At 35.1% G+C, this 13,181-nt stretch overlaps 1 protein-coding gene across 7 annotated transcripts in view; it reads left to right on the top strand.

The window, feature by feature from the left end:
* The window catches only part of IFT80 (intraflagellar transport 80), a 55,140-nt gene extending 42,172 nt beyond the window's left edge, over nucleotides 1-12,968 (top strand). For 5 of the 7 annotated variants that reach the window (XM_035889988.1, XM_035889989.1, XM_035889991.1 and 2 more), the window contains 9 exons: nucleotides 2,506-2,570; nucleotides 3,335-3,470; nucleotides 4,156-4,303; nucleotides 5,078-5,249; nucleotides 5,687-5,704; nucleotides 7,531-7,620; nucleotides 7,718-7,890; nucleotides 8,994-9,117; nucleotides 11,888-12,968. In XM_035889988.1, the coding sequence (XP_035745881.1) occupies nucleotides 2,506-2,570; nucleotides 3,335-3,470; nucleotides 4,156-4,303; nucleotides 5,078-5,249; nucleotides 5,687-5,704; nucleotides 7,531-7,620; nucleotides 7,718-7,890; nucleotides 8,994-9,117; nucleotides 11,888-12,001 (1,040 nt within the window). In that variant the 3' untranslated portion in view covers nucleotides 12,002-12,968. Of the gene's footprint in view, nucleotides 1-2,505; nucleotides 2,571-3,334; nucleotides 3,471-4,155; nucleotides 4,304-5,077; nucleotides 5,250-5,686; nucleotides 5,705-7,530; nucleotides 7,621-7,717; nucleotides 7,937-8,993; nucleotides 9,118-11,887 lie in introns of those variants that run through there. The other 2 variants (XM_009634436.2, XM_035889990.1) reach the window with 2 other exon arrangements.
* Nucleotides 12,969-13,181: the final 213 nt, after the last annotated feature.

The following is a 13,181-nucleotide window of genomic DNA, read 5'->3' as shown; positions in this document are numbered from 1 at the left end:
ATCAAAATTGTAATTTACAGAGGCTGGGTTTCTGTCTATATTTTCAAGATAAGCTCTCCAAATGATCTTGTTGATAGGAGCTTCCACCAGGGCAGTTGGTAGGGGTGGTGGTTTTTTTTCTTTTTTAGATACGAGTCACACTAATCATGGTAAAAAGCCGTATAATATGCCAGCACATGGGAAAACAGATTCTTGGCACAGGAAGCCGTGGCTTATCTAGGCCTGTTTATTCTTCTCAACTTGCCCAGCAGAAGTGTTTTTTTTCCTTTGCCCTATTTTAAGGGCAGGTCTGTTTTTCATAATGCAGTGCATTATAGGAATATCTAAGATAGCTCAGTTTGATACAGGAAGCAGTTTACACGTCATAGCATGGAGCTCTCTACAAGCTAATTTACCCTGAGAGAGAGAGAGAGAGAACTTGCTGTGCTTCAGCGTTGTTACTTGGATATTCTTCCTCTTTCAATAACCTAGGAAAAAGATTGGTACCTCTGCGCTCGCAGTCCTTCCACAATCTGTAATGAAGCTGGAAGAGGGACGTGAGCCTATTCTCAAAAGGGAACGGCTGGCCATAGGAGCAGTTATTTCATGATGATAGAACGTGTGTGTTAGAAGACACACAGTAGCTGTTTTCTTTCTCTGGATGCTCAAAGTGATAGAATGCCCTTTGTTTATTTTTTTAATTTATACCTGTAAAAAAAGATAATAATTTAGGTTCTAAATGATTGTAATGTGATGTGGAGTTTTTTCCAGATGAGGGATTGGGGGGGGCGGGGAGCAGGGACAGGCATGACCAACCCCAAACATATGTTCTGAAATACCTTAATAAGCATTGTAGTTAACAATAGAAGTTAACCCATTTTACTTGTCGTTTAGGTACAGTGGTTTTCTTCAAAACTCTCTTAATCTCACTTCCTATAGCTAATATAGTAACAGTAAAATTGGCTTGTATAGCTAGATCAAAATAAATTTCATGCAGGGAGCCATGCATAAAAGTGAGAAAAATACCACTTCTCAGGAACAACTAGTTTTCTTTTGTATATTTAGCCAGCTGACAAGAGCAACACTTGTGCAAAGCCCTTTCTTTTTCTCCTCTGCAAACTCAACCAATGCTTTCTGAACACCTGCTCTTACAGTTGGGTTTTTTTTCTAATCCTGCCTGTATAACCATTGACCTCAAACCAACATCCTGTGTCCTACTGAAAGAAATGCACCACAGGATTAACATGTTAACATCGCCATCCTTTGGAATGAACGTGTATGTTCATCTTATATTGTATACTTATGGGTAATGTGTTGAAACCACAGGTGGGGTGTGTTGTTGAACATCTGAAATGTTTCTGTCACATCTGTGTTTTCTATGAACTAATGAGGAATCTTGCTTTAAATTACAGCTGGTGCTCCGTATAATGTTTTTCTCTAGGTTTGAATACTCTGCCTACATGTCTGAATTTGTGTGTATATTCTTAGTCTCTATACAAAAGTACGTATGAATAGTTTTTGCACACACATGGATGTGTGTGTGTCACACACACACACACGTGTATAGAGAGAGAGACAGGAAAAAAGAAAGAGAAACTTTATCTTTAGGCAAGTTGCAAATTTGAGTCTTCACTGGATATCCCAGAAATACAGACAAGGGGGGGGGGGGGGGGGTTTTTTTTTTTTTTTTTTTTTTCCCAAGGGGGTGAGATGGGGAGAGAGTGGAACAGGCAGACTTTTGGTAAAGATTGCGAGAGTTATATAAAATTTGAGTATATCTGGATAAAGCAGATACTTTTTGAGGACGCCAGTTATTAATGTATTGTCATTAACTGTATCATGATGACAAGCAGAAACCCTAAACTGTCCTGGAAATAAAAATGCTGAGGGACCACTGGATTAGGAATTCAAAATAGAGCAAATTATTAAGAAAATAAAGAATGGTCCTGAAGAAGGTTTAACTGAGTCGTTCAAAGGACAGCTTTCTATATATCTGATACTAATTCCTTTAGGAAAATATATCAGTCAATAGTATCACTTCCTAAACATTCATACTGATCAAAATTGAAGGTTAAGATTGAGTAAATCTGTCAGATAGCCGTGGTAGCATTAACTTATTCAGAATACAGGGTACAAACTTGCATCAGATAGAACTCTGTTATTTCTGTAAATGATCATTTGAGCTGTGATAGGAAGTAAAACTTTAGTTTTCTCAATTCTGTATCAGTCCATAATATCATGTTTCAATGGCTATCAATGCTCTGAAAATGATATTTGAGAATTTTCACTGATCAGCCCGACTGCAAAATAAGACTATTCCTAAGATCAGCAGACTATGACTGTTACATTTTCCCAGCTGCAAGATTCTTTTTCAATGAGAGTGTGAAAGTCTCTGGTAAATCTAGCGCACAGCAGTAAGTATCCACTTGCAGTAAATTGTACTCTGAAAACAAATGGACCTGCTTGAAAAGGCTAAGAACAACTGTTGCTTTTAACTAATAAAACATCTAATCTTTTTTCCTTCAGTTATCTACATATTTGAAGCTTTATCTGGAAAGCCATTGGGTGATGGAAAGCCTCTAACCCATAAGGTAAGGTGAAGGATATAATGTCTCTTTTTCATTATATTTGGAAATTAAGAATCAATAATGGGTCTAATAACCTATTAAAGGTTTACAACCTTAATAGAAAGGAGCTTGACAACTCTGGCTGACTCTTATAAAATAATAAAAATCATATTCTTTATGTACTGTCAGTGTACAAAGGGTTATCCTATAGGTTGTGTTCAGTTACTGGCGTGTGTTTCCCAAGCACGTAAGAGTTTAAAACTACAGGTAAATAGTTTTGTTATGCAGTAAAACTGATAGGAGTTTCCTTTGCATGTACTCCAAATCAACTTTTCTTAGTGCCGACCTGTTGTTAACACTGAAGAAAAGAACATAAGTGGAAAGCTGTTTCTATTTCAAAAATTATTGCCTGAACTGCGTTTTTCTTTTCTTCACCCTTCTGGTATACAAAAAAAGCAAAATGGGGCAGCATCTTTGAAGAGAGGAATAAATATTAATCTTTTAGGCAGCTTTTGCTTTGAGACTGCCATGTGGATTTCTGTAGTTTTGTAGTTAGTTCCTAAACTGCTAACTCTTCTCTGTTGCAGTTTTATTTTAATCTGCATGAAATTCAATTTATATAATGCTTCATTCAACAGAGAAGACACACATAACATGTCTTCGCAACCCAGTTTTTCAAGAGTTTTGTGCCTTGTTTTTAGTAAAGCATTCATTTGTTTGAATATCACATGCTTTCTGTGATATGAATCTCCAAGATAAAAATCAGATATTTTCTTTTTCCTTTTCAGACGGAAATTGTGGAGATTGCTTTGGACCAGAAAGGACTTACAAGTGAAAGAAAAATAGCTTTTATTGATAAGAACAGAGATCTTTACATTACTTCAGTTAAACGGTTTGGAAAAGAACAGAAGATTGTCAAAATAGGTAAGAAAAATTCAAAATAACATTTAACATGCTAGGAGGCAGATAGACTTTTATGTAGTACAAGAGACAAAATTTTGCTTTTTAATTAATAGTGAAATTGGACTTGAAAAAACATTAGAAATAGTCCTGTGGCTTTCATAAGACAGTGGTAGAAACAATTTTAGTGCATTTTATCTAAATTCTGATAATTTTTATATCAGTTACATGTAAAGCCGTTGTTAACATTTAAGCACTTGTTATTGCATTCTGGAGCAAGCAGCTAAGAGGATATTGGAGAAGGACATATTCCTCAGAATTACTCAATACAGAGTCTTTCAGACAGTTTTGTTGCAAATGCAAACTCTTAAGTTGATAATATTTTTAATTAGAAGTTTAAATGTGTAGACAGATGCATGATCCAGTAAATATGAAGGTACAGTCTGACCATTGTGTTAATTTTGATCTCCAGTCTCAAAACTAAGTCCAGAAAACATTACTGTGAAAAGAACTTTCTTTCAGAAAGGGAGTACTGAATTTGGCTGAAAGTTTGTAAGGTGTTACCTTTTAAACTAGGGAGTTAAAGCCAGTCCTTATAAAAGGAAATGAGAATGACTAATAATTACCCTTTTACTACAGTTTGAGAAGTGTACCTTTATTTTGAAGTTTCTTGTGGAAATGCTTATTATTCTGTTATCTTTAAATTAAGGGACAATGGTTCAAACTTTGGCTTGGAATGACACGTCTAACATCCTTTGCGGGATTCAAGATACCCGTTTTACAGTCTGGTACTACCCCAACACAGTCTATGTAGATAAAGATCTTTTGCCAAAAACTCTGTATGAAAAAGATGCAAGGTAATATATCCTTTTTGATCAAAGTAGTATTATGTATTTTAACTAGTTTACTCATTCCTTAAAGAATTATGTTAATTTTGGCAGTTGAAGTAGAAGCCAGGGTTGCAACTTTTAAAATTCTTTTCATGTTTCTACTTCTTGATTAGGAAATAAGGAAAAAGTGTTTTACAAGGTATATCATGAAGTTTGGAGTTGAAACGATGATGCACAGTTTAAAAGTAGAATAGCATCTTGATGCAAAAGCAAAATTTAAATCCTATCTCATGAAATATTGCCTTAGTTGTTTGTAAGAAAACAAACACAAAGGAAAATCTGCATAAAGTATCTGTTGGAAATTAAAAGTATCAAGATATTAGGTCACAGATAATGTTATTTCTAGCTCAGCATGTTTGCTTTACATGTTTATTTCAGCCTATATACTTTGTGATATGAAATTCTTCACAAAGAATACCTGAATTCATTATTTCATTCTAAGAATTATGGAAGCCCAAATATTTTTTACTGAAAAATGTATCTGAAGATCTTTGCACAAATACCCAGTTTGCATTTGCCTTACAACCAGTGAATGTGCATAACTATAGTATTATTTTTTGAGAACATTACAACTACCTGTTGGATATGACTGTGGAATAACTAGGTGCTTAGATTTTTATATGCTCTGAAAATGAAGCATAATGATGATGTAATTTTGAAAGAAAGAATTCTTTTAAATCCCTAATGTTCTTTTCAGTAAGAAAGAAGTGAATATTAACTTGCCTTTCTTTCTCTACCCAGTGAATTTAGCAAAAATCCCCAGATTGTACGTTTTGTAGGAAATCAAATAACATTTAGAAGAGCAGATGGTTCACTTATTCACCTTAATATTTCACCTTATCCTGCGATTCTTCATGAATACGTTAGTAGTTCGAAATGGGAAGATGCTGTCAGACTGTGTCGCTTTGTCAAGGTAAATGCTAATTATCAGGAATGTTCAGGTATAATTTCACTGTAATATTTATGTTTTCAAGCATTACTTTAATAATGATACTTGCATATCAGATGGGATATCTCATGTCCATTCTTCTGCTTTGTGGCTGATTATTTGTGGGCTGGTCAAACATTTATACACTTTTCATAATTGCATAATATACAAATACATAATTTCATAATTTTCATTATATATAATTTAAAAAATCTTATTTTTGTTCACACCGAAGCCCAGATGGATTGAACACAGGTATTCACAGACGTTAGAAATAAGCTTAAGTTTTCAGGACTAGGCCTTAATATAACCGATTAAAAATTATCTGCATCTCCACAAACAGTTGCCTAGTATTTTTTCTTATTTTATTTCACTTGTTTTTGTTTTTGTTTTTTCCTTTGCTTTCTTTTGTATGTATTTAGGCAACAGGAACAGATGAGGTGAGTCTGGCAGCCTTTTAAACAGACAAAAATCCCCCCAAACCCTGCTTCCTTTTCCCCATTTACTCCTAGAAAAGTGTTTAGCACTTTCATGTGATTATCATGACCTTAAATGTGTATTTCAAATATTTTTTTTGTTTGCATTAATTAAATCAACACATCCAGATAACTTGGGTTGTGTAATGATTTTTGAGTGTTACCTTAGCGTGTTTTGTACACATTCGAGCCATTACAGCAGGTCTTCCCTTCAGCACTTTGTTTATCTTTAAAGATTTGTAAACTCTTCATGGAGTTGGAGGGATGGAGGGCTGTTTTGTTGATTTTTGGCAACCCAGGTAGACAGTTCAGAGTATTTCCAATCAGTAGTAAGAAAATGGGCCATCTTTCTGAGGAAAGAGAGAACAGCAAGACCTATTGGTGAAAACTACAAACTTGATCTCTTGCATAATTTCAGGCTGAGCTTCCAGCATTTTCACCTAATTTTCTAAATAATAGGGAAATGGGAAGAGAACATGACAAAGATTTTACAAGCATTTGATTCTCTGAGTGATTTTAATTGTCCCAAACTATGTGCTACCAGCAGGGTATCTTGTCCTGAATCATGGTAAAGAGTGGGAGCACATGGCCAGAGTAGGGACATGTGCAGAGACGGTGATAGTGAAACCACAGCCTTAGGCTAAATTACTCTATGTTGCTGGCTTCAGAGGGTCTTACCAGTTTTGCTTCATACAAAAGTGGTTGTGGGACAGGACATGGGAATATGTTTAGAGCATGCTCAGTGTAGCTGTTTATTCTGATTTAAATCAACAGTAATGCTATGCTGCTTCTAGAAACCTATTCACATTGCAAAGTGTTTATTTTCAAATTTTTTATTGAACATATTTAACAAAAATATCAAGATCTACTTAATTCCTAGAGTGCATGTGGACTAAAAAGCTCATTCAAAATTATATTTTTCCTGTCTGAACTAGAGTTTTCAGATGTGGTAGCCTAAATTATATTAACTAATATGTTTTAGTAGTATATCTTTGTCATAATGTTGTCAGATTTGAAAAGGGAAGATATCAAAATGTCTGGATCTTCCTAAATGTTTTTCTGAGTTAGGGGGTTTCATTAAGGTTGTGTAAAAAAAAAAAAAAAAAAAAAAAAAAAAAGGCATGAAAATAGGGTGTAATATTATTACCACTACATTTTTCTAATTCTTAATTCTAAATATAAAATGTACTGAAAATGTCACAGAGGAGACAGAACTTTTGAAGCTGCTCTTTACTTTCCAACAGGTTCATTGTTCTACAGTTGAGTAATTTTTTTCCTTTCTCTTTCATTTGTAGTACATTTATGATAAATGTACAGTTATCATTATTGCCCGTATCATGGTTCCAGGACAGTTATTTGTGAAGCCAGGTTGAGATTAGCCAGGTTAAAATAATTTTTTTCAACTACAACCAGTGCTTTGGTTTCCAGCGTAGTTCCACAAGTAGTGACAGGGACACTGATGGTGAGATTGTAGAGTGATACTATGGCAAGAGTTCTTTACTGGCTGAGATGCTGAAAACTAATGATTCATTCAGCCGCACAGTCTCATCTGGTCACAATATCAACATTTTTATAATGATGGAGTTCTGAGAAGTAATTAAGTACTGACATTCTAATAAGAGACTTAGACCATGGTGCCATAAATAGCATACTGAGAAATGTTGTATTGTTACACATTATTTTCAGGCCTTGTGTATGTCCTTTGAGATGTCATTTTTAGCATGATAATAAATATTTGAAGTTTTAGGAGTTGTTGGTTTTTTTTTTTTTTTTTTTTTTTTAAATTTCAGGATCAGACTATGTGGGCATGTTTAGCTGCTATGGCAGTTGCCAATAAAGACATGGCTACAGCAGAAATTGCCTATGCATCAATTGGTGAGGTAAGAAAATTGAGTTATTTATTTCCAGTTAAACTGTTGCAAAACTAGTTTTATTAACTATTTTCCATTATTAAACTATTGTACATCTCGTTAACAGATTGACAAAGTTCAGTATATCAATTCCATCAAAGATCTTCCATCAAAAGAGTCAAGGATGGCTCATATACTGCTGTTCAGTGGAAACGCCCAGGAAGCTGAAACCCTGCTTCTTCAAACAGGCCTTATTTATCAAGCTATTCAAGTCAACATTAATCTTTACAATTGGGATAGGTAGTATTTCTTCAAACACAATATGGTTATAAGCGGTCTTGCTGAGGTAACCTGTAAATTATTTAGATCAGTTGTTTTATTGCAGATACTTAGCTGACTGATTTCCTATCTGTAATTGCCCTGAGCTGTAAAAAGATGAAGTAAATCACATCCTGACAATAACCAAAGTAGTAACTTTTTTTCTGTCATATTTAGAAGATACAAGTATTCTGTGATAAAAGTCCAAAACATGCTTGGAAGCATTTTTAAATAACATTTTGCTTTTTCATTATTGGTAACACAGAAATGTTCTTAGTGATACCTCAAACTGTATGTGACCCTCAAAGAATTAAAGCTGTTTTGAAATGTCGTGTTGCTAAAAATAGATATGTGGCTATTCAGACTCTGAGCACTGTGTAGGTGGATGAAATATGAATTAGGCCTGAGAAAACAAAGTAGGAATTTCTCCTTTAAACAAACCCCCACATTTTCTAACAGAATCTTCTGAGGCCATTTACTAACTTCTCTGCTATTATATTCATATCGCTATGGGCAGAAAGTTGTTTTTCCCCAACATATCTGTGTTTTTTATTATGTTGCCTAATATGTATCATCTAAAAACTGTTATTCCTTATGCCATTAAGAAGAAAACAGATGTGAGAGTAATCAACTCTACTAATCCAATGACTAATCTTTCCCGCCTATAGAATATTCATAAATGCTGGGTAGCATACACCATAAATGTATATTATGGCACTGTTCAGAAACTATTCCTGACGGTAATAAAGTTATTAAAAATTATTACTTTTGCCCCTTTATATTGAGAGTGCTAAACTCTAACCATTCTGCTTTATTTCCTTGAAATAAACAAATTACGCGATGAGGTTGTCAATAGAAATAATTGTTGGGTATTTTTCATAGCATGCATGAAATAATGTCTCCTTCACTGGCTACTTTTAACCTCCTGTGACTGATACTAATGTAAAACTGCTTGGCACTATAGATTAGGAATCTTTGCCTGCAGCCCAAACGCTTTTCAGTGTATCATTTTGAAAAACCATGGCGATTGTAGTTGTGCCAGGGCATTTATATAGCCTGACAAGCCTATTTCTGTTTTATTCCAGGGCCCTAGAACTAGCAGTAAAGCACAAGACACATGTTGACACAGTCCTGGCTTATCGACAAAAGTTCCTAGAGGACTTTGGTAAAAAAGAAACGAACAAAAGATTTTTGCAATATGCAGAAGGTGTAAGTATTCCTCAGAATTATTCCTACAGCTTTAGGTCAGCCTGCTTTGTGTAACCACTGGGGGGGGGAAGCAGAGTTGTTCTTACATTTTCATTCTTTGGTTCAAATTTGGCCACAAATCTTAAGACTTTACATCTGAGTACAAGTTCATAGCTTGATGCGTGGCTACTTGGCTAGTAATAGCTGTGCATGTGTTTTATTTGAAGGCACAGATTCAGAATGTATATATTTAGTATCTGGCAAGGATTATACAAATGAAGGCACAGTTGTTTTCTATAAACAGGGAGCTAGACCTTAGTATGGTTGAATGTGTACCTCTTAAATGTCTTCAACATTTTTATATAATTTTATGGGTAGCAACAATAACAAACTTTGAAGGTATCCAGATACATATTAAGAGTGAACTATGAACCGTTCTGCCAAATGTAAGTAGCTAAATACACAATTTCGTCGAACCTCTGGAAACCCTTTCCATCATCAGTAGGTCATTTCAATTTATTAGCATTTCTTAGATCTTAAAGACCGAGGACAAGTCTTACAGTTCATAAGCCAGAAGTATCTTAGATTCCACCAGAGCACTTCCGTGCATTTCCTTTATGAGAGACACCCACACGTGCACCTTAGACAGCAATTTCATCAAGCAGCCCTTATGTCCTTCCTGCTCTTCCCCTCACTGTTCCTAAGCATTCTGAGGATGAAACTATGAAGAGACACGTACTTTGACTGTGTTGGATCCTTTCATCTGCTGTACCTGATGGATCAGGAAATACATCCGAGCTGTTGGCTCAGATCCTTTAATTGGACGGTGCTCATTACACTTTCAATAAAGCTCAATTTCTACTGTAAGTCATTAGCTTTTAGCAATTTAATGTTTCATTTCCTAAACAAGAATAAAAGTCTGCACAATGTTACCCCCTCAATGAGCCATTCTGCAGTACTTCACCTAGAAAATACAGGGAAAATAACAGAAGAGATTCCAAGCGCTCTTATCATGCAACGATTTCAGCTGCTATGCTGGATGTATGTCTTCTATGTGCTTTAAATCCATTATTGAACAAAAATCATGTTAATCCCCTGATGCTTCTGAAAAAGACTTTTTAGACAATACTGTCTTGTCTTTAAATCATCAGGAAAGCTGTAGTTTCTGGAAGGGTTCCTAAGCAATAACACCATGTCAGTGACAAGGTGTGAGCAGAGTGATGCGAGCGGAGCCAGTTTCACCTTACACTCAGTCTTGAAACTTGGGTCTCAGACTGCAGAAGGTTCCTGGAGTAAAGTCGTCCATTTCCACATCCATGTTCTGGACATCTTGTCTACTGGATCTGAAACTAGGAGGGAACCTACTTAATGAAGTGGATTTTAAGTGGTAACTAAATTCTTAATGCAGCTTGTCAGACATACAGCAAAGTTAGGAAGAAAAATCAAGGGCATTGAAGAGAAAAGCAAAGGGGAAAAAAAGGGTCTCGGTTTCCCTCTCACCACCTAAAGCTCCTTCAGGCTTAAGTAAGGAGTTTTTACCTCTTTTCTATCTGCAGCTGAGAGCACTGATCTGCAATCAGATACGGAATCTAAACAATGTGCTTAGTTGTTATATCTCACATCTTTATTTATAAGGTATTATGAACCTAATATGTATACTGAGAATCCATATCTTGGCAGTTACTAGGTGTCACTGGCAAGGGTTGTTGGCTTCACTGGCAAGTAGCTCTTGGGCTAGATGGCAGAATTAGCCCTATATGTGGTATGTTTAGCATCTGTGTGACATCTGTTAAAGCAAACACATTCTTTCTTAGAGCTCCATAAAGATTTCAGTCATCAGATCCAAAGCACCTGGACCCAGTAAATGCATCCTGAATTGAGGGATTAACCTTTTCATGTGAGAATGTGGGTATTGCAGTTACATCTTCCCTCATAGAGAATCTTCCTTGTTATTTCATGACTTAGTTAACAGAATAACAGCTACTCTGAAAATTCCCTGTGCAGCAGTTGAGAATTTTTTTTCCCATCCCATCTTTGACAGTCTTAATTCTCCAGCAGTGAAACTGAACTTTGCAATTACATTTTTGCCCAGTTTTTGGACATGTTTTTGTAGTCATCAAATGCACCATGATCTGTTTTTTCTTGTCAAGCATTGTTGGAAAGAAAGACTACTGCTGTACCCTGCTGTACCCTGGATATTGTACTATATCTATTGTCTGAAGTTTCACTGAAATAGAATACAGCCAGAAGATGACAATTCTCTGCAGCTGGAAGAATGCCAAGATAAAGCTAAAACATTTATTGAAGTAGAATACAAATTTCAAGCAGAAATCTGACTTCTGTTATATCAGATAACTAGCATAATATGCTATCAGTTTACTTGGTGGACTTTAGGTGCAGTCGAAAGACATCACTGCATGTATTATTGATAAAGGGCTATATTCTCAGTAATAGGACACAGATGTCATTACATTTAAATGAGATGCCAGTTGGTTCAAGTTATTTTTGTGTTTTAATGGGTTTTTTTGCCAGACACAATGAAAAGTATTAGTATTTGTTAGAATACATCAAGCTTGTTTTACTTTAAAGGTGGAAAGCTCAGTTGGTTAGAGCTCAACTGTGCTGTCATAAATTCCATTACTATAAGTTGTCACTTGTACATGAAGAACTATATAATGATTGATATGGTCACTTTGTAACTTCAGATTGTCCTGTTAGTGAATAACTATCTGTTTGACCTCTCTAGATAATGTTAGTTGACCTCTGCATACGTGCTTTTCTGTTCTTACAGCTGGAAGTTGATTGGAATAAAATCAGAGCCAAAATAGAGATGGAAATTGCTAAAGAAAGAGAACGAGCAGCAGCCAGTCCCGCAGTGAGAGCTAGTGTAACTGTACAGCAGTAACTGTCCTTTTGGTGACCTTAGTAAGTGCTTCTTGAAAATCTTACACTGGCATATTTTGACAAACACAAATAAATAAAAAAAAAAGTCACAACAAACATTTTGTGGGGAACAGGAGTGAGCATTAGTGTAGTTCTTGTTAATTGTTGGATGACAGGCAGAATTATTTACTTACTACAGTCTCATTTTGAGCTGGGCTTATGTTCTGATACCCTAGCTCTGGTGAGTAGCTACATTGTAGCCAATAATACATGTATGAGAAAAAAGGGAAATTAACTGTCTTTCCGTTAGCGGCTTTTAAATTTTCATTGCCATTAAAATTATTTAACCTTGGTTGCCTCTAATTAAGTACTGATTTCCCTGTTTAAGCACCTAGTTAAGTAGTTTGGTTATTTCTGCAACCTCAGGGACCTCTGAAAATACTTATTTAAATTGTCCTAAAGCAAATTTAGCAAACTGTAAGTGTTGAAAATTAAAAAAGGAGCTTGCACCTGTAAAGTACGAAAGAATATTTCACTCACAGTTACGGTAATACATATTTCAGCTAGTACGTATGTACTAGCAAGTTCTTCAGTAGATGATTTCAGATTACTTCAGCAGCTCAGGTTTGTCACTGTAGCAAACTATTTAGCAATAAAGGGTATTTTCTGAGATAATGTAAATTGTTTAAAATGCTATGGAATGTGCTTTGAATGTTGTTTGAAGTAACAAACAGCACTGTTGGTTGGTTTTGTAGCATCTAACACATGTAATTGACAACAATATTGAGAGCTTCCTTAAGGCTAAAATATCATATTCATTTAAAATAAGGAAGAGCTTTCCACGTATTTTTTCTGCCCAAAGAACTTGATTTGAAAATACTGTTTTTACATTTGTGTTCCTTCATCAAGACATATTCTTCTTTGTTTTACATATGAAAATGGATGCATATGTTAGATGTTCCTTTGCAGAAACCCTTTGCATTATAAATAACGTGAGCAGGTTATTCATAGTTGACATTGTATAGCATGTATCTTTCAAATGTTACCATCAAAATGTTAAATATCTGTATATCTGGTAAATTTCATGTTTTGTAAATCATTATGACACTTTTGCATAGTTCATAAATTTCTTTATAAAAACAAATGAAGGTTGGTTTTTTTTTTTTCTTAAATGTATCTAATAGATGATGCATTGGGTGATC

The sequence above is a fragment of the Egretta garzetta genome, unplaced genomic scaffold (assembly GCF_000687185.1).
Source record: "Egretta garzetta isolate BGI_Z169 unplaced genomic scaffold, ASM68718v1 scaffold172, whole genome shotgun sequence".
Lineage (NCBI taxonomy): Eukaryota > Metazoa > Chordata > Aves > Pelecaniformes > Ardeidae > Egretta > Egretta garzetta.
This window is presented reverse-complemented; position numbering and strand designations above follow the sequence as displayed.